A 20718-nucleotide genomic window follows, 5' to 3' on the forward strand; every position below is an offset into this window, starting at 1 on the left:
TAAAAAGGATTTCTGATATTTCCTAAAAGCATTATACCAATACCACAAAAAAAAAAAAAAAAAAAAAAAACTAGAGGTAAAGGAAGATCAGAATATATTAAAGTTGGGTTTCACATGCAGTTGAAAAGACAACTCTTTACTACTGTCACAGACCATGTTTCACTGCATAAAATCTCTGATCATTGAAAATACAAAGGAGGTATTTTATATGCAGTTTTTAAACAGAATGTTACCTATCAATTTTGTGTTAGGTACTCAGGGCTAGAACTGAAATCTGAAAATCTGGGTTCAAGTCCTGGCTCCGTCATGCAATACAGTATGATTTAACTCTTAATCTTTGACCCTATCTCTTTCCATCTATAAAATTGAATAAAACTAACTCATATACTGACAATGCCATACATTAAAAGGATAAAAATTATAACATGTTTGAAAGTACCTTGCAAACTGTATCATCGCTAATATAAAGGAAAGATATATGCGCCCTTAGAAACCAGTGTAGCAGAAAAGAAGTCAGACTGTTCTACAACTGCACGGACCTCCACAGTCCACGATACAATCTGCTTAGTTTTGATGAATTGTTTTTCTCAAAGAAGGAAAAAGCAATTTTATATTTAAATTTTGTATGATTACTATAATTTTATATATCTAGAAATAAGCTAATCAAGTCCAAGCTAATGTTGACTGAAAGGAATCTTTGGAATAATCTAAAACTGGTTCTGTTCCATCAGGCACATTGGTTATGCCACATAAGAGTAATGTCTCAGTGGGACACTTGGGTGGCTAAGCGTCTGCCTTTGGCTCAGGTCATGACCCCAGGGTCCTGGGATGGAGTCCCACATCAGGCTCCCTGCTCAGCAGGGAGTCTGCTTCTCCCACTGCCTTCTGCTCCCCCTGCTTGTGTTATTCTCTCTCTCTCTGACAAATAAATAAGTAAAATCTTAAAAAAAAAAAAAAAAGGAGTGATGTCTTAGCAATGTCCACCTCTAGAAGTACACCCTTTAATACTACTCATAGTACGAGCCTGGTCTATTAAAAACATTCCTTTTTTGTTTTCAAAATGTTTTTGAAAGTCAAAAAAAAAAAAAAAAGAAAGGAAAAAGGAAAGAAGGGAGGAAGGAAGAAAGGGTTAATAGGAGTCTGTAAATCTTACTGATATAGGGCAGTCTCAGTTTAGATCCTGTCTCTGTCACTTCCCGGCTGTGTAATTTTGATCAAATAATACAGTTTTTCTTAAACCTAAATGTCCTCCACTTTAAGATGGATATGATGATAGTGTCTACCTCATTGATGTATTGGGAAAAGGGGATATTATAAAACTTATTATCTTCTTAGTACAGCACCTGGTGCATTGTAAGAACTAAATAAACATTACTGATAATTGTACTAATCACTAAGTTACTGCTATTTAAGTAAGCCTCTATATTGATAGGTCAAAGGAATATCTAGAACTGGAGATATCTTGATGTCTAAAGAATAACTGAGAAATGCCTCATAATGCTGCTGATAGACAAGATACAGTAGGACCAGTATGATAACATAATTATACAATTGGCCCTTGAATGATGCAGGGATTAGGGACACTAACCCCCCAAACAATTGAAAATCCACATATAACTTTTGACTCCCTAAAAATTTAATTACTAGTAGCCTACTGTTAACCAGAAGATTTACTTGTAACATTAATAGTCGGTGAACACATATTTTAGATGTTATATGTATTATGTACTGCATTATCACAATAAAGTAAGCTAGAGAAAAGAAAATATTATTAAGAAAATTTTAAGTCAGAGAAAATACGCTTACAGTTTGATAAAAAAAAAAAATCCTTGGATAAGTGGACCCACATAGTTCAAATCCATGTTGTTCAAGGGACAAATGTAAACACAATGACTAGTACAAAGAAGACACTTAATAAATAGTGGTTGAATGGATTAGCAACATGTTGAGAAAACTTAGTGTTGACTAATCCCCCAGCATCACCCTTGAGGGCAGGCTAACAGGGCAAGCTTTGTCTTTCTTTCTTGAATGAAGACATATATGTCATCTATTCCTAAGTGCATATGAAACAAAGCCAAGAGGGACAATTAGTGTAATAGAAGAATACAATTCAATAATATCCTGACATGATGGGATAGATCAAAATTAAGATTTAAATAGGGAAAAGTAAAATCCTACAAAAAATTAAGCAATTAAATTTTATTCTAACAAATTACATACAACCTTGGCTTTCCTGCAGTTCATAAGAAGGCATTTATATAGGGATTTTATTGATCACAAGCAAAATAAACTCATTATCATTGAAAATGCTCAAGGAGACTATCTGTATGGTCACCTATCAGATATTTTAGAAATGAATCGTACTTGGGGTAAAAGTGCCACTATCTGGACCATCTGTTCATTCAGTAAGTATTTAGAGAGGACCTATAATGCGCCAGACACAACGCTAATGTCTGGAAATGCATTGATGTCCAAGGCAGACTTGGCTCTTGCTTTCTCTAGAGAGCTTCCTGGAGAGCAGAACACTGATAAGTAAACAGACTGATAATGTAACAAAACTGACCTGGTAGATTATCTCCAAGCAGGACACCTAATGCAGAGTGGGTAAAGTCAAGACTTGTTTTTCCAAGAGGACTCTATAACCAATCAGATGAAGAGAGAGGGGAATAGTGAGGAAATTAAGAACTAAGACTTTTGATTTCTAGTATGGGTAGAGTATGCCACTCCCAAGGAAAGGAGACACAGAAGGAACAAGTTGAAGAGGAAAAGTATTAATTCAGTTTGGAATATGCAGAGTTTGAGATGTCAGTGGATTGTGTAAGTGAAGATATCTAGCAGGCAGCCCAGGATAACCAGTCTAGACTTCTACATATATTGCTGTTGAGGCCATGGGAGTAGATGATGAGATCACCCGAGCAATAAAAGGAAACTTAGATGAAAACAAGAAATTCTAGGATAAAACCCTAAGGAAACCAACACTGAGATCCTACAACAGAGGCCTATAAGAGAAAGAAGTCAAGAAAGTGTTTCAAGAAGGAAAAATAGTTAAAAATGTCCCAAACTGCTGAGGTATCAAAATAAGCACAGAAGTAGGTCTTCAGAACAAGATGGTCTTCAGAGACTTTGATGAGAGCCACTTCCTGCCAAGCTGCAGGAAAGCAGAATGGAAAAAAACACTTCAAATGGTTAACAACCCAATAGCCTCAATATTAAATGATATAGGAATCAATAAAATCAGAGAAGCTTTAGAGAGAAAGAACTTTGGTTAGAGAAAAGCGGGGAAGGAAAAGAGAGTTGATAACCAATCCTCCAAGGATTACAAAAAGCCACTTCCCACAAAACTGAAAACAACACTAGTGTTTCTCAAATTTTTCCACCAGAACTAATGAAAATGCAGAAGAAAGTAACTTACACAGCCCTTTCCATCTCCGGGTAGGCAATGACACTAAGATATTAAATTTGTTCTTAAAAATCCATGGAAATTGTGCAGTCTTCTCATAAAAACAGGAGTGTTTATTTTAATATAAAAATATTTCCCCCTATTTTCAATTAAAATGATTGTTCCAGAAAGGTGTTCCATGTTTATCATGTGACTTCCCATATGGCCCTCCCACAATCCTCACACACCCTATATGCATACACGCATCATATACTCCCACTTTGAGAAATATGGAGGAGGTGCTTCATTCCACAAGAGTAACATCCTCTGGCAATCTCTGTCGAAAGCATCTGCCAGAACCGAAGTCCCATGAACTGCTACATGACCTGTAAACACTTCTTCCTTTCATTTTTCTTAAAAATAACCTTCAAAGTATGTTTCAGACATCATGGAATCTGATGGCTACAACTTTGTTCAAGGGACTTGAATTATACGCCCTCTTCATCTTCCTTAACTAACGAGTCATCATTTATCAAGTACTCTGCACATGGAGGTTGACCCAATGCCTTCAAGTATTTAGTCACTTTTCTCCAAAACTTTCCCATATATTTCCCAAGGTGCAGACATGGTTTTGTAAAGAGGCTCTTATGCCTTTGGGACAAAGACAGGTTCAGCCTAAATGAGGTCATTGAAACAAAACATCAAGTTCCCAGTGCCCTGAGATTCCAAGCCAATGACCTACAGAGTGTTCCAGCTGATCTTAATTTCCCTGGCACAGCACAGTAACAGTACTGTAATATAATGCAAAATAAAGAGAAACTAGATACTGGCTCAAGTCTTGCCAGTACACAGTTAAATAATACCAAAGTACTCCTTTCATCCGAATATTGGGCTTCACACGCATATGTCACCCTTCCCAAGAATGAAAGTAATCTTCCACTATGAATGTGGGTTGACTGAAAAGCTTTTATTGGACTCAGCCCTATAAAGTATATGTTTTTTTTTTAACTGGCACACACAGGCTGGTAAGACTGAAAACGCCCACAAGGGGACCAAAGAGACAAAGAACAGAACTTATTCTGAGTAAGGGTAATCCAAATTTAGAATGTGCTAATAGTGGTAAATCAATACTCAAACGTTTATCCTGACTCGGATCTCTTTAACATCAAACAATACCGGACCCCTCCCCATAACTAAACTAAAGTTCACTTTTCTAAGTGTTCTTGCAAACTCTTTATCCTTTATATTAAATTATTAGTACATTCCCAAATATTCCCTCATTCTTTCACTTAATAATAACCACTTCCTCTGCTCCTCCCCCACTCATTAATTCATTAATTTATTTTTTGATTCAGCAAAATTTACTGAGGGCCTATTAAATGCCAGGCATTGTTCAATCTGCTGGAGATTGAGTAGTATATAAAACAAAGTTCCTGCCCTTACAGGGCTTATGTTCTAGTGGGAAAAGACAGAGAATAAACACATACATGTGTGAACATATAATATGCCAGATGATATGTACCATAGAGAAAAATTAAGCTGGGTAGGTGAGAAAAGAGAGTGCAGAGGTGGTAGAAAGCAATGTCGATCTTCAAATTCCATCTCAGGTAAAATTCATTTTTAGTGATCCATCATCATCCAATAAATCAATTAGGGCCTCTTATAATGTAACTGAAAACAATGAACTGGAAACACCATCTGAGTTGAAAAAGATTTGTTGCCAATCAGATTCATTCACTTCCTCAATTTCTGGATGGTTTATCAATGAGGCTTTACCATTAATGATATATTACTCTCTCAAATACAGTTTGTTCAAACTGATACACTCAGAAAAATTGGGGGGGTAAAGCATTAATTTTATCACACCTTGGCCAAACCAACATAAAAGTGAGGCTTTTGCATGACTTCTTCCCAATTTTTTAAATAAAATGCCATTGTCTTATAATGTGCTTTAAATACATTTTCATCAAAACTTTAGAGCTATAAATTTAGTTTATTCAATCTAAGGAAAATGTCAACCATATAATTAGAAAAGTTAGTCCTCACTCTCAAATCAGTCAGCCAAATTAGACTTATATTCTACCAGATAAGATCCAACTTTACTTTTCAATTCAAATAAAGATATGCATTCTGAGAAAAAATATATTAAAAACACTGAAAATTAATTACAGATTATCTCTTATAAGAGAAATAGCTGAAAACAGTCAAAATTAAAATAATACAGAACTAAGAGCTCTGAGGCATATGATGAAGTGGCCAGAATGACATGGAATTCCTTTTGTAATTGTGTAAGTCTTTCATACCTTGATTTTCAGCCTTTGGATGTAACAAAATAAAAACCAAGTATAAAATTAGAAATAGCTCCATTAATTGCAGTATGCATCAAGATAAAAATTTCTCATGTTTTTAATGAAAGCAAATGATGTATATATGCTAAAAAAAATTAGTCTAATAGCCAATATATTTGTTATTAAAAGAAAGAGGAAAATATTAAAGTATTTTATGATTAAATGGGATGGGAATTGATTGGCCTATTAGAACACACACTTCATACAATTTGGTATGATTTTACAAAATAGGTTTTAAGCACAATATTGAATAACAAACACAAAATCTAAAAGAAATCATGTACAAGATAGATCCTTGAGTTTATCCAATTCATCTTCAAAAATCTTGTAGCCTAGGGTGCCTGGGTGGCTCAGTCGGTTAAGCATCTGCCTTCGGCTCAGGTCATGATCCCGGGGTCCTAGGATGGAGTCCCGCATTGGTCTCCCTGCTCGGCGGGAAGCCTGCTTCTCCTTTTCCCACTCCCACTCCCCCTGCTTGTGCTCCCTCTCTCGCTGTGTCTCTCTCTGTCAAATAAATAAATAAAATCTTAAAAAAAAAAAAATCTTGTCGCCTCAGAAAGGATTTCTGTCACATTGAGAAGAATCAGAATTACTAACTATTGTAGATCCTGTGGCACCTTGTCCAGGCCTACCCGCTTCAGGGCTACAGTCCTCCTCCTCCCACTTGCTAGCACCAGCCACCAAGCCCTCCGAGCTAAGTCCTCCCTTCTTGCCATTGCACTCAGCTGAAGAGAGCTGCCACGGTCAAGCCCTTCCTGGGGAGCCCAGCCCCTCTGCCCCAATTTTGCACAATTCTGTAAGGCCCACCCAGCTCCAGAGCTCCTATGGGATCGGCAAAGGCCTCTGCGGTGACTGCACTGAGGCCCAGCTTCTCCCTCTGTCCATTCCACTGGGCAGTTTTCTTTTCTTTCTTTCTTTCTTTTTTTTTTTTTTAAAGATTTTATTTATTTATTTGAGAGAGAGAGAGCACAAGCAGAGGCAGAGGAAGAGGGAGAAGCAGGCTCCCCACTGAGCAGGGAGCCCGAAGTGGGACTCGATCCCAGGATCTTGGAATCATGACCTGAGCCAAAGACAGATGCTTAACTCTACTGGGTATTTACCCCAAAGATACAAAAGTAGGGATCCGAAGGGGTACGTGCACCCCGATGTTTATAGCAGCAATGTCCACAATAGCCAAACTGTGGAAAGAGCCAAGATGTCCATCGACAGATGAATGGATAAAGAAGATGTGGTATATATATACAATGGAATATTATGCAGCCATCAAAAGGAATGAGATCTTGCCATTTCCAACAACGTGGATGGAACTGGAGGGTTTTATGTTGAGTGAAATAAGTCAAACAGAGAAAGACATGTATCATATGATCTCACTGATATGAGGAATTCTTAATCGCAGGAAACAAACTGAGTGTTGTTGGAGTGGGGGTGGGGTGGGAGGGATGGGGTGACGGGGTGATAGACACTGGGGAGGGTATGTGCTCTGGTAAGCGCTGTGAATTGTGCAAGACTGTTGAATCTCAGATCTGTACCTCTGAAACGAATAATGCAATATATGTTAAGAAAAAAAAGAAGAAGAAGAAGAAGGTAGCGGGAGGGGAAGAATGAAGCGGGGGAAATCGGAGGGGTAGACGAACCATGAGAGACGATGGACTCTGAAGAACAAACAGGGTTCTAGAGGGGAGGGGGGTGGGAGGATGGGTTAGCCTGGTGATGGGTATTGAGGAGGGCACGTTCTGCATGGAGCACTGGGTGTTATGCACAAACAATGAATCATGGAACACTTCATCTAAAACTCATGATGTAATGTATGGGGATTAACATAAGAATAAAAAAAAAAAAAAAAAAAAGACAGATGCCTAACTGACTGAGCCACCCAGGTGCGCCCAAGGGGCAGTTTTCAAGAGCTCTCCCCAGTAAACTCCCTGCAGGCCAACTTGTGCTGCAAGCCAGGTTCCCAGGGAACCTCACCTGCAGCACTAACCTATAGCACATCAGGTGTTCCCAGGCACATTTTCTTTCAGTTACTGGTTTACCCCAAGTATTGAAATTAGCAGAAAATACATTTAAATACGTGACAAAATACCACTTCAGTGTTTCACGCTGATGCGCTATTTACTTTGTTCTTAGGAAACTTTCCCTCAAAGGTTATGGATTCTCTGACAAGAGTCAGGAGAGAGAGAAATTAAAGTCAATAATTAAAAACTGAAAAAATAATCCCTCTGACCCTCTCCCCTCTCATGCTGTTTCTCTCTCAAATAAATAAATAAAATCTTTAAATAAATAAATAAATAAATAAATAAATAAATAAAAACTGAAAAAATAAAAAGTGAAAACCATTATCAATCCCATCACACAATCATATATCTGAATTCAGAACATTTCAACACTAACCAAAATTCTCGTTCCTCATCATGAGGTCATGTGTAACAAAATTAATGGATATTTTTCTGATTTTGTACATTATTCTTATTTAATGAGATTATAAGTAAAAAGTGTTTGGTGGACTGCTATACTTACTTCCAACTTACTGTGTATTTTAAAAATCCCCACGTTAGAAAAAATTAAGTGGAAATATCAGTTGGGCTCATAATACAAGTCTCTCAGAGCAAGGGGTAGTAGGTGTTAGCAAATGTTTTAATTGTTAACTATTAATATCATTGGTGAATGACTTGGGCCAGCACTCATGGTGTAGAAATGCAGAGACATATACCCCTTGAATATATAAGACTTTCCAAGGGATGTGCAAACTCACAGGTTTAAGAGAATCAGTTTTCAGACCCTCATGTTCCACATGTACTTTTTCCTAAAACTTACCTTTCTGAGAGCCCTTCTGTGTTCGCAATAACATTCTCACCTGGTGCATTCCCCTGGGGCGTGTAAACCTCCAGGGTGTCACACACAGGGAGAGCTTCCTTTAATGATTAATCAAAGCACCACAAATCAGAAGGGGTTCCTGTCTTTTTATGCCATGAATGAATTGCTGTTAAGGAGACATGACCAAAATGTCCTATGTGTGTAATAAAAGCAAAAGATATATACTGTTAAAAATCCTATTGACCCAGGATCCTAGCATGTAATTTTATTTTTGTTAATAAAAACCGTTAATAGAATTAAAAATATTTTTTAAATGTGATGAAGAAGATAATTGATGATTAGAATAAGTATGTCAAAATGCAATTTGTTAAAATTTATTTGTACTATTTATCCTCAATAATCCACTTATTAATTCTTTCCATGGGGGCGCCCTGGGTGGCTCAGTTGGTTAAGCGACTACCTTCGGCTCAGGTCATGATCCTGGAGTCCCGGGATCGAGTCCCGCATCGGGCTCCCTGCTCGGCAGGGAGTCTGCTTCTCCCTCTGGCCCTCCCCCCTCTCATGTGCTCTCTCTCATTCTCTCTCTCTCAAATAAATAAATAAAATCTTTTAAAAAAAACAAAAAGAAGAAGAAAACTGGGCGCCTGGGTGGCTCAGTCGGTTAAGCGACTGCCTTCGGCTCAGGTCATGATCCTGGAGTCCCGGGATCGAGTCCCGCATCGGGCTCCCTGCTCAGCAGGGAGTCTGCTTCTCCCTCTGACCCTCCCCCCCTCATGCTCTCTCTATCTCATTCTCTCTCTCAAATAAATAAATAAAAAAAAAAAAAATTCTTTCCATGAAAGAACCCAAGAACAAGGAACACAAGATACTCCATTTGGAGGGAAAAACAATAAATAACTAGACCAAATAGATAAATGCAACAATTCATATTATGTTAAGAACAGCCAAGGAAATGCACTGGAAAAGGTGATGGAGTGGGGGAAAATAAGATAAAAAAATAAGTGTGGAAGGGTGAGGGATACTTTAGGTAGTCTAGTCAAAAGGCCTACTTGATAAGTCATCTTACACTGAGACCTACCTAAAGAATAAAGAGGAGTCAGTTATGTAAAGAGCAAGGAAAAGAGGTTCCAAGCAGAGAAAACAGTCAAGCCAAAGGCTCTGAGGTAGAATAAAAGATGCCAAGTTCACAAACTGGTAGGACTGTCGCTCCACTGTGGCTGGAATATAATCAACAAAAGGTAGAATGCAGAAGAGATTTATAGGTAGACAGAAAGCCAAATCATGCAGAATCCTGTAGGCCAAGGTACAAAGTTGAACTTCATGTTAATCTATCAAAAAGTTTTCAACCAGGCAGTGACATGATGTGATCTACATTTCTAAGAGTTCACTTCTAACAAGCATATGGAGAATGGACCAAAATAGGCTAACGCAGAAGAAGGCCATTTACGCCCCTCGTATTTGAGAAGGCAGTGGCTGAAGTTGGGATGGTGTAACAGTGAAGATGGAAAGACATTTATGGATTCAAGAATATTGTCATGAAAGGTGTGGCAGTACTTGACAAAAGACCAGAAAGAGGTCTCCTTGGATTTTGGCCTGAGCAACCAAATGGATTATTTGGGTGGAGCAAGAGGAATTTGGAGAAGGACTTAGAGGTTATGACCACCTCAACCCTTTAAGCCAAGTGCACTGGACCTACACCAGCCTCAAATGTTTCAAATCTAATGTCACATCCTTATTTCTAAGCTTAAATAGAATTTACCACCTAACCTGGCCCCTCTCAGATATGACACCTTTTCTGACTCTCTACTCTTTGGACCTTGACTTTGACGTGCAATTTCTAGTTTAACTAGCCCCTCCTGCCCCTAACATCTCCATAAAGCTGGCTCCTGTGCTCCTTGTCCCATGACACCCTAATGTGCCCTTCATCACAGGAGGTGTGGTGACCATGTGGGAGGATCGGAACAGAGGCTAAGAGGAAACTTCTGGGGCCAGTGGGACCAAACAAGCCTCCTAAAGTCCTGTATCTACTACATGGATTCATTAGTACTTCAAAAGCCACCAGAATCACTCACTCTAAGAATCGAATAAAATTGTAGCACTCTCAGGGCCTAGAAAGTATGGGCAAAAGGCTCCTATCACATCACTCAGCAGCAGCATGATATTATTAAAAACTAGGTTTGCAGATTCCCAGTCCAATATTTTTAATCGCATCATACCGACTCATATCTTTCCATAGAAACAATATTAAACATGGTGCCCAGGATGTTGTAAATGTACCATTCTTTGGAACTATTACAGATTTAAAAACTCTTACTGATTCCCTAACAACCTAACCACCACATGTAACATTACATCCATGGACAAAGGTATGTGAATAAACAGTCCACTTATAAATGATCTTTTGGAATTGGTGAAGTAGTTAAGAATATTAACCCTCCCGGGGCACCTGGCTGGCTCAGTTGGTAGAGCATGAGACTCTTGATCTTGGGGTCAAGAGTTCGAGCCCCACATTAGGTGTAGAGGTTACTTAAAAATAAAACCTTAAAAAAAGAATATTATTCCTCCTACTTGTGTTTATTTTCTCTGTGGCTATGAAAAATGCTAAATGAGTGGAACCAAAAGGAAGGACAAGAAGTAAAGGATGCTCTCCCTATATCGGCTTTCCCATATCTCTCCTAAATTGATTCTGAAAGGCTCTCTTTTGCTCCCTTGCCTTGGCAAAGACTTGTGGTCATTTCCTAGGTTCTCCATTGAGCTATTCCTTATCTAGAGTTCCAAAAGGACAATGCCCAAGTCTGCCTATCCCCGCTCAAATACACATCATTGTATTCTTGAGAGCTTGTTGGGAGGGACGCACACAGAGTGGTGAGGGAGGAAGGGGACACCCGCCTAGCCAGCCAGATCAGCCGAAGCAACCTGGCGATCAATGGGGTGACAGATGTCGCAGCCAGATCGCCCTCACATCCCACATCAGTGTATTCTTACACAGTGGAATTTCTTACTATTCTATATAAGCTGACACATTTAAAAGCAACATCCACAAGACTGCAGAAAGCTTTTTTATATTAATTAAGATCCACATTTATATTGAACCATGAATGGCTCCGATTTTCCTTCTGTTGAAAGAACATAATATATGCCCCTAGGGAAAAACAAACCAGAAGCTGAGCTTTCAGGAGAAGTGAAAAATAAAACCCATATTGCAGATAAAGGTTGGATTGCAAATGTACCCTGCAAATTAACCAAGAATTAGAGGCAACCTTCAAACTGGAAATAAAACCTTGACAAGCAGATCTGCTGGGAGATTTAAGTTTTAAAATAGGAAGAGACAGCTGTCTTCTGTTACAAATGAAAGTAACTAGCATGAAGTAGGGAGAATCCTGAGTTGGTAAATCCTGTCATCAGAGGCTAAGGGACATCACTAAGATGCAAGCTCAAGACAATGGCCAAGAAAGATAACTATCATTAAAGAGTGGCATTAACTGAAACCACCGTCAAGTAAATATGCTTCAGTTGAATTAAGTGAACTGAAGCAAAGGAAGTAGACACTGTAACTGTCTGGGCCAGTCAGCCAAACTAACTGGTAGGTCACCATATATCATAGGCATATAATAAGGCTTTGATTTTGTGTCCACTGTTGTTTGTTTGAGATCTTTTTTTCCTGGGGCACGAGTCGCCCATTGTTTCTTCCCCACCTTCTTACGCCATACCCACTGAAGCTGGACTTCCTGCTCATAGAATTTGTTCTCACAAACTCGACTGAGCAGTGGTCCAGGCCCTTGTGCCCCTTTGGCTACAGCTGACTGAATAAGAACTGGACACACTGAGCTAAAAGCTCTCTCCAGATGTAGACTCCAGTCACTTACCAAATGCTGAACCACAAATAGAAGGAAAGATTTATTCCAGTGGGGCAGCCATCAGGGGCCAGGTGCACTGAGATGCGATCAGGACAAGCAAGACAAGACAAATGTGAGAATGAAATGGACATAGAAGGAGAAGCAGAGATTATGTGCTGTGCTTGTGGAAGAACAGAGAAAGTGGCTGCCTTGATCTTGGCTGACTTTCTACTCCCTGATTCCAATCTCTCATGAGATCAGAGAACTTTTGGCCTTCGGATACTATAACATAACCTTTCAGGCTAGTTCATGTGAGGCTCTGTTTCCTCCAAACAATCAATCCCTGGATAAAATACCAACTAAAGTCCATTTGTAATATTCCTACCTTTTCTTAACTAAATGATATTGTCCATAATTTTGAAAGGTCAGATTGCCCCAGAGTCTAAAAGTGACAGGGAATATGAATACCCCTGATTTTCCACAGAAGTCAAAGAGAAAAAAATAAGTCTAATCCCTATGCCCTTCACCAGGACATTGCTGTTCAGTGGGTTTTGCAAGAGGCCTGAGTATCAACATTTTTAACAAGCATCTTGGAAAGGTGGTCCAGTGACTACCCTTTAAGAAGTACTCCTCTAAAGCCTGCTTCAATATTGCTACAAAAATCTGTGTACTTTCAAATTCCTCCCAAGAAAAATGATATTCATCAAGTGCCAACATTCAGAAGTAGCAAATTGCTGTTGGAAAGACATATTTGTTTGAAACCCTAATAGGAGCAAGTATTGTTTCTATTTATTTTTTTCTGCACATATAAGATATTTGCATTTCATTTCACATTAAAGGGGATTTTGTAAAACGGCCTGGGGGAGCTGAAATGCAACCTATGATGCTGTTTCCGTCTGAAAATGAATTTAAATTTTCAAAGAGCTAATTTAAGGACTTTTGAAATATAACCAGTTTATAATCTGAGGATTTTATGTATCATTCCAACTGAAACAATTTGATTATGATACCAAGGAATTATTGTTATTTTTGTTAGACAATACCGGCATTCTGGTTATAGGAGAAAATATATTTTTCAGAGATGCATACAAAACTAGGCAGGGATGCAAATTGAGGATGTTCAGGATTTATTTTAAAATACTTCAACAAAGACAATAAAAATTTCAAAAAGGAATAGATGAAGTAAATGAAGCAAAATCTTGCTAATTACTGAATCTGGAAAATGGGAATATGAGACTATAATTTATTGCTTTCTACTTCTGTGAATATTGGAGAAATGAGTATACGAGAGTTTGGTTAATGTAGCAGCCATGCAAGATTCCTACAGGACTATGCAAATTGGGTTAATTACTAGCAACACAAAGGAATGACATCAGAGGTCCATTAACTTGGGGAGAGATGAATTTGTCTTTTGATAGTTCCTGATATGTGAGAGAAAAAAGAAGTCAAAGGCAGAACATATGGAAAAGTAATTTCTTAATTATTTGAAAGATATTTTTTGTTTTTCTGAGATGTACAAAAAGGCTTAATTCAATACTGAATAGATCAGAAACAATGTGGTAAGGGGCAAAGCACATTCAGACATGATACTCTTTTTGAGCTTCCTTTATTTAAATTGTAAGAGTACAGGCAAATCATTTCTGGTTTTTGCACTTTCCAAAAAATTATAAAATGTGCTAGGGCGCCTGGGTGGCTCAGTTGGTTAAGCAACTGCCTTCGGCTCAGGTCATGATCCCAGGGTCCTGGGATCGAGCCCCGCGTCGGGCTCCCTGCTCAGCAGGAAACCTGCTTCTCTTCCCACTCCCCCTGCTTGTGTTCCCTCTCTTGCTGTCTCTCTCTGTGTCATATAAATAAATAAAATCTTTAAAAAAAAAATCATAAAACGTGGATAAGAGACCACTTTTTGGTTTCTTCTGTGGACTGTAAACTACATGCAAAAGCTGGTTATCAGTAATAACTAGTAAATCCTATTTGGTAATAAGCCAATTATTTGGTAAACTTTTCAAATCAATTTTAGGGAGAAGGTGGAGAAGAAAGCTAAAGGATAAAAACACAGATAGTTAGAGTTGAAGAAGGAAAGAAAAAAAAGAAGAATCTAGGTCCTTAAATGAGTATTAACTAATGGTACCGTCACCCTGCTCTGGTATGTTTATTCCTTGTGCTACTCTTAACAGTTTTTGACTTCTGAGGAAATTGGACCTTCCTTAAAAATACTCTTTAAAGCCTCAAGAAATGCAAATTCCCGGTCCTCGCTATGCCACCGTCAGCCACATAGAATTTCTTAGCCTCAGTTTACTAATCTGCAAAAGAGGATTCAACTAGATGACCTCAAAGTTCTCTTCCAGCTGAAACATTCCACAACACAGTTTTTCATGGGTATCTTTTTATCTTTAAAATCTTCAGATACTTTATTTTGAATAAGTTGCACTACAAAGGCCTGGGAAGCAATTAACCACACCTACCGCACAAGCTGAGTCCCAGCACAAAAATTACCTGAGAGTAGACAAACAAGACTAGAACTGATTCTTCTGCAAGGGCTAAGGATCTCTTATTCTTTCCCTTTCTTCAGACAGTAAGTGCTAAGGGATGATTTCCTGGTAAATTTCAATCAGAAATAAAAAAAAGAGAGAGAGAGAGATCTAAATTCATAAGTAAGTCACTTTTAATATAAAGTTTAAATTGCAAGTAATTTTTCTGGACCACGTATATAAAGGAATCTACTTTAAATCTGCTTTATTGGTAAACACAAGGAAATATGTCTGGGAAATATATCTGGCCAGTACTATAACAAGAAGGAGAGAAAATAAAGAATCCATATTCTATCTCATTCTAGCTCTTATTTTAAAAGAAAAACACTGGAAGCCTACAGTAAGTATTATATACTTTGAGACATTTTTATTTTCAGAGATAAAGCATATCCTATTTGTGGCTTCAGTGCGCTTTACCACTCATGCATTATGTAGGTGTCTCAAATTGTAAAAAAAAAAAAAAAAAAAAATTTATGGCCTGTAAAATGATTTTTGACTGTGCTTTTGAAAGGCCACATGAAATTTAACATGTCTAGTCTGGATTCTTTCAAACTTTCTGGTCAATTATTCGTAAATAACAGGCACAATTTTTCACTTTTTCTACAGGGAGGAAAGAATTGTTAAAATGACTGGAATGGCTAAACAAAACAAATGAAAGAGAGAATATAAAGAAAAGAGACATCAGCCCCTGTAATGTGTCAACCATAAATAATAGTCAATAGAAACCTATCACATCCAGTCATGTACATCATCTCAAGTGAAAGTCAGAGATAATCGGGCCAGAAATACCATCTAGTAAAAGGGTCATCTGTGTCACAAAGATACTGAGCTTGGGAAATTACTGACAAAGAGTCAGCTGTTCCCAAAGCATCATTCAGTCCAAAGAACTGAGCATCTAGAAAGGAATAAAAACAAAGGATCTGTTCGAAATGCAAAGTGGAGGTGGGAAACATGAAAGAGTGTAAAAAGGAACCTTCCTCTTCCCCAACTTTGGGACATCACCTCTTCATAGAGATCCCAACCCTCGGGCAAAGGGCCCTTCCTGGGTGAGAACACCCCTCTGGGACTGGCCTCCAGGAGGCGGGCCAGAACTCCCTGCTCATGAAACAGCACTGCTGTCTGTGTGGGTGTAGTGCTCTCTGAGAAGGTCACTGTGGAAATAGGACACAAGGCCAGAGCAGGAAACCAGCCGGAGTCAAGAGTAACATAGCACCCTTTTCCCACTTTGCCAATTTGCTAAACCAGATCCGAAGAAATGCTATCATTCCCCAAGACAAGATGTCTTACTCCAGGATGATGACTACACACCCTTAGGGCACACCCTGACACCCACACCCACCCTCTCTTTTTTTCCTCCCTCTATTAACATACTTTGTCTCTATTCAAAATGAACCTTGCCCCATTGACATCTCTTAGACACAGGCATTCTCCCAGTGTTCATTCCAGAAATTAAAGTGAGAATAAGCCCAGGCCTCTCCTCCTCTCCTCCCCTTCCACTGTTCATCTCCTAAGTCATAACCCAACTCCAAATCAAAACCCCATCATGGTAAGCACCCTTTGTATGGCATTTTTTGCTTAGCTCAGTGCCCCAGAACCTAGGATGGTGCAAGGAACACAGCAGGCCCTCCATAAATAGGGAAATAATCTATTAAATTCCCCAGCTGACTATTACATCATCATCAGACATTTCCTTTTCCCATTCTGGATCCCAAGGGCAATCATCAATTTTTCTACCATCATGACACACAATCAAATCTATCACCCATATTTTCATCTTATATCCTGACCCAAAAGCCAAGCTCTTAAAAGGCCCAGACATTTCAGCAGGGCTGTTTTTCGCTTGGGCTCTGACTTTAAAACTCATCCTGATAATAAAGCTCTCAAGAATCTCCTCCTTGTTCATCTCCTCATCCAAAGTCACAGTCCCGCCCACTTAAGGACTTGCCTCCCCCATCAAAGTCTCTAATTGAGAACATACCTCTGCTCCGGGAATATTTACTCCCACTTTCTCCAGTCCTTTTCCAAAAAGCACATGCACCAATTAAACTTCAAACCGCCCCCCTCAAAAAAAAAAAAATATATATATATATGTATATATATATATACATATATATATATATATGCCTTGTTATACCAGACTTCTATCAAAACCCAACAGTCCATGGAATGCTGCCCTCCTGTCTATATTATTGCTTTATGTTATCAAGAACCCATCCATTCCCTAGGGTATTTCCTTCATTCCCAAAACCGTAAACATACATTATTGAACCCATCATAGGTAGTAAAAGTACAGAAAAAAGGAAAGACAACAATAGATGTGGGGAAATGATCAAATGTCTTCTCTCCACTCATTACCCCTCTCCTCACTGCAAGTATCTGACTGTTTAAATTTATTGCTTCTATCCTTGCAAGAGCAAGGTACATTTTGCCTAGTGAAGCCTCTCTTTGTTTTGCTGATTCAGAATTGGGAGGGAATATATTAAGAAGAGATAGGATTACTCTAGGATACACTAATTTTTTTTTCAAAATGTATAATCATGATGGATCTCCCCATAATTGCTGGGCCCTTGAAATCTAATTTGCCTAAGTCAGTCTCAAACTAGAAACTGAGAAAGAAAGCAAAATCATAAAAGTAAAGTCCATCTTCTAATCATCACCAAGAAGTCATCTACTGTAGCCAGAAGCCTCCAAACTGAGGAATTCACTGGTGAAGAAGTCATGTTGAGTTCTCAACTCCCATTACCTTTTGCCACAGAATCACTATACCATTTTCCTTTAGTAAGTGAGGTTGGCTTGGGTTGAAAATGTGGAACATTAAAGAAGGTATTAAAGAAATCAGCCAATCCCTTTCTCACCCCATACCCTCCTCCAATTTCTGACTAACATTGATAATCTATTGTCACATATAACTCTACCGCCTACCCTGTAAATAATAATAGCTCCCAGACTCTGTACTTTACATATATTCTCTATTTTAACCCATCCCAAAAGCCTGGTAGGTAAATTTTAATATTCCCATTTTATAGCTGTGAAAACTTGAGGTCTCAAAGGAAAATGATGCCAAAAACTTTGTCAGCTAATAGTCATTTAAAATAGGCCATACCACTCCTTTGTTAATATTATAAATTACTGAATATCTTAAAAAACTATATGGATTTAGAACTCCTCTAAGATTTTTGAATTAGAAAATTTTAAAATGCATACCTGCTTTTTCCTTGAATTTGCTTTGGGAAACAGGCCTGCTGACAACACAGATGTAAATGGAGAACAGCACAGCTCAGGAAAAGGGTTTGGAATAGATGGCATTTCCAGAACATCAAGATCTTTCTTTTTTCTCCTACACCAAGAGAACATAGGAGGTAATTTACATAAAGCAGAATGTAAAATATAATTGCTGACAGGATTAAGAAGTTAAGGGCCAACATGTACCACTCTGTGACAACACTAATATTATATAAAGTATACAGCAAAAGTCTGTGATGTACTTTCTGTGGGCCAAAATAAAATTCGTTAATTGATATAAACCAATTTTCTATAGTATTCCTATCTTTTTTGGGGGGACCTTTAAAAAAATCACTAGGTATAGAAACCCCATTTCCAGCATTTTCGATAATTTTCCTAACCTGAAATACAGACTATATAATTATTGATGCAAAAACCATCCTGAGAAGTTAGACATTTCTATGGATCCATTAAATCGACAAAGTCTACAAACATTTAGTGAATTCATCCCTATGCTATTTTACTAATCACTTTTGGAAGTGATGGTTTATTAATTATAGCTGTGGTTCATCTCACTTCAAATTTCATTCACAATGTTGCCCACACACAGTCTGTTGATTTTTCAAGTGCTTATAGATACTAAACCGCAAGGCAGTGTTTTTGAAGAGGTAAGTGAATAGAACTTGCTAGTATAAATGTACTCTAGTCCACTGCAGAGTAATTTTAACTTCAGTGAAGTTGAAGCACTTTGAAAATCTGGAGGAAAAAAAAGTACCATTTCAATGTATGAATATAAAGGACTACAGATTTTTGTATTGTTGCAGTCTTTTTCTTTCCTAAAGTACGTGCAAAATTGTGAACTCTAAAGGCACTTAGTGCTGAATGCTATGGAGCTTGGGAAACCTTTTAAAGCCTCTATTCTTCCTGCTGAACAGCAAGACTGCTCAAATGTCAATCCGTGCTTTGCCTCTCCAGGGTCGCTGTAAGACTCTATGTGGGAGGTGAACTCATTTATGCGATGATTTTTTAAATTTATAAAATAAAAAGGATTAGGTTTTTTTGTTTTGGTCTGGTTTGGTTTGGTTTTGGGGGGGGGGGTGTTTGTTTTTTGGTTTTTTTGGTACAGGGCCACGAAGAGAGGAAAAGGGGGTGATCAGCCTGGCCTCCTAGTTCACACGGATGGGCAGAGGTGAGAGCGACCAGGAGCTCTCAATGAAACGGTGATGCTATTTATAAGGCGCGGCGAGATCGCAATGTCCTGCTGAGCCGGTAGGAGCCAGCTCAAAGGGAATTGTCTTCAGAGACTTTCACAAACTTGGCCCAGCTCTGGGCACATGGCTCACCCCCTAGGACCGCCTCCTCAGCCCCTCGCCGGCTGCCAACCCAGGACACTCCCCCGCGCCCTCCGAGGGCTGCCTACCTGTCTGCAGCACAGCCGCGGGTCCCGTCCGGAGGGGGCAGGAGCGCCCGCGCGTGCAACCAGGGGGCAGGCTCCAGGTCGCGGGCGTCGCCCCTCCCCTGGGCAGCGCCGCACACCTGGGCGGCCAGCGGCGAGTCCTGGGCAGCCGCCCTACCCGCGGCGCTCTGCCCATCTTGCAGGGAAGTGGTCATTGTCGTCGGCCGGGGGGTCTCGGGTGTCACGGGAGACCCGGCGCGGGGGGAGAGGGAGGCCCGGCGGCGGGAGGCGAAGCGCCTGCTTGGCAGCCCGAGCGCGCTGCAGGTGCGGTGGCCTCGCCGCCCGCGCTCAGGGCCCGGGCGGCTCAGACGCGCGGCCGAGCAGTCGGCGAGGCGGCGGGGGAGGGGAGGGGGCGGAGGAGGAGGGTGGGGAGAGGGGAGGAGCGGCCGGTGGGTGGGGGCCGCGGGCGGCGGGGCGAGGCGCGGAGGGGGCGGGGAGGGCGCCGCGCGCCGGGCTGGCCCCGCACCCGGCCCGGGACGCGCCGGGGCGCTGGCGGGGGTCCCGCGTCGCCGGGACTCGGCCCTCGGCGGCCCGCGCGCGAGGTCCGGGCCGCCACCTCCGCAGGTGGGCACCCGAGCGCGAGGCTGAGTCCAGGGTCAGGGCGGGCCCGCGCCGCCGGAGGCGGGGACCCATGTGAGCCGCGCTCCCGCAGGGCTTGCCTAGCGGAGCGCAGGCGGGGCTGGGGTCTGGGAGGCGCTGACCCCCAGACCCTTCCTTTCTTCTGGCTCTGAGATCACCTAAGCTGTAGCTGGGCCGCCATGACAGGCCCCACCGTGCCCGGAGGCCAGGGGCCATGGGGCTAGGTTTGCCCCAGTCCTTCCCCCACGTGCCTCTTCTTCCTTCCACTCCGACAGCCTTAGACGGGGCGGGGGGAGCAAGGGGTGGATGAGGGAGCAGGGAGTACAATCCATGCAGCATAGGAAACTACTGAGATGTTTCAGAATTCTTAGTAAGGCGTGAATAATCCTGAAGGTGTCTTGGGAATAAGAAAAAAATATTAATTTTCTTTTAATAAGAGCAGCCCTCGTGTAATGAAGCCACACTCCGCCTTGTCCTATTCCACCCTCGCAACAGCCTCGCAAATTAAATGTTTATCCCATTTCACAGATAAGGAAAATGGGCCTCAATAGCTTGC

General features: G+C 40.4%; 1 protein-coding gene across 2 annotated transcripts in view; it reads right to left on the minus strand.

Annotated features, from left to right (window-relative positions):
• The window catches only part of GRB14 (growth factor receptor bound protein 14), a 116334-nt gene extending 96436 nt beyond the window's left edge, over positions 1 to 19898 (minus strand). For both annotated transcript variants that reach the window (XM_064585779.1, XM_045868730.2), the window contains exons 1-2: positions 19548 to 19898; positions 18110 to 18242 (exon numbers count right to left, since the gene is read on the minus strand). In XM_064585779.1, coding sequence (XP_064441849.1) covers positions 18110 to 18242; positions 19548 to 19738 — 324 coding nt within the window. In that variant the 5' untranslated portion in view covers positions 19739 to 19898. The remainder of the gene's footprint in view (positions 1 to 18109; positions 18243 to 19547) is intronic.
• Between the last annotated feature and the right edge of the window lie 820 nt (positions 19899 to 20718).

This window comes from Mirounga angustirostris, unplaced genomic scaffold (assembly GCF_029215605.1).
Source record: "Mirounga angustirostris isolate CCGP_5_RB_7025 unplaced genomic scaffold, mMirAng1.0.hap1 SCAF_3, whole genome shotgun sequence".
Classification (NCBI taxonomy): Eukaryota; Metazoa; Chordata; class Mammalia; order Carnivora; family Phocidae; genus Mirounga; species Mirounga angustirostris.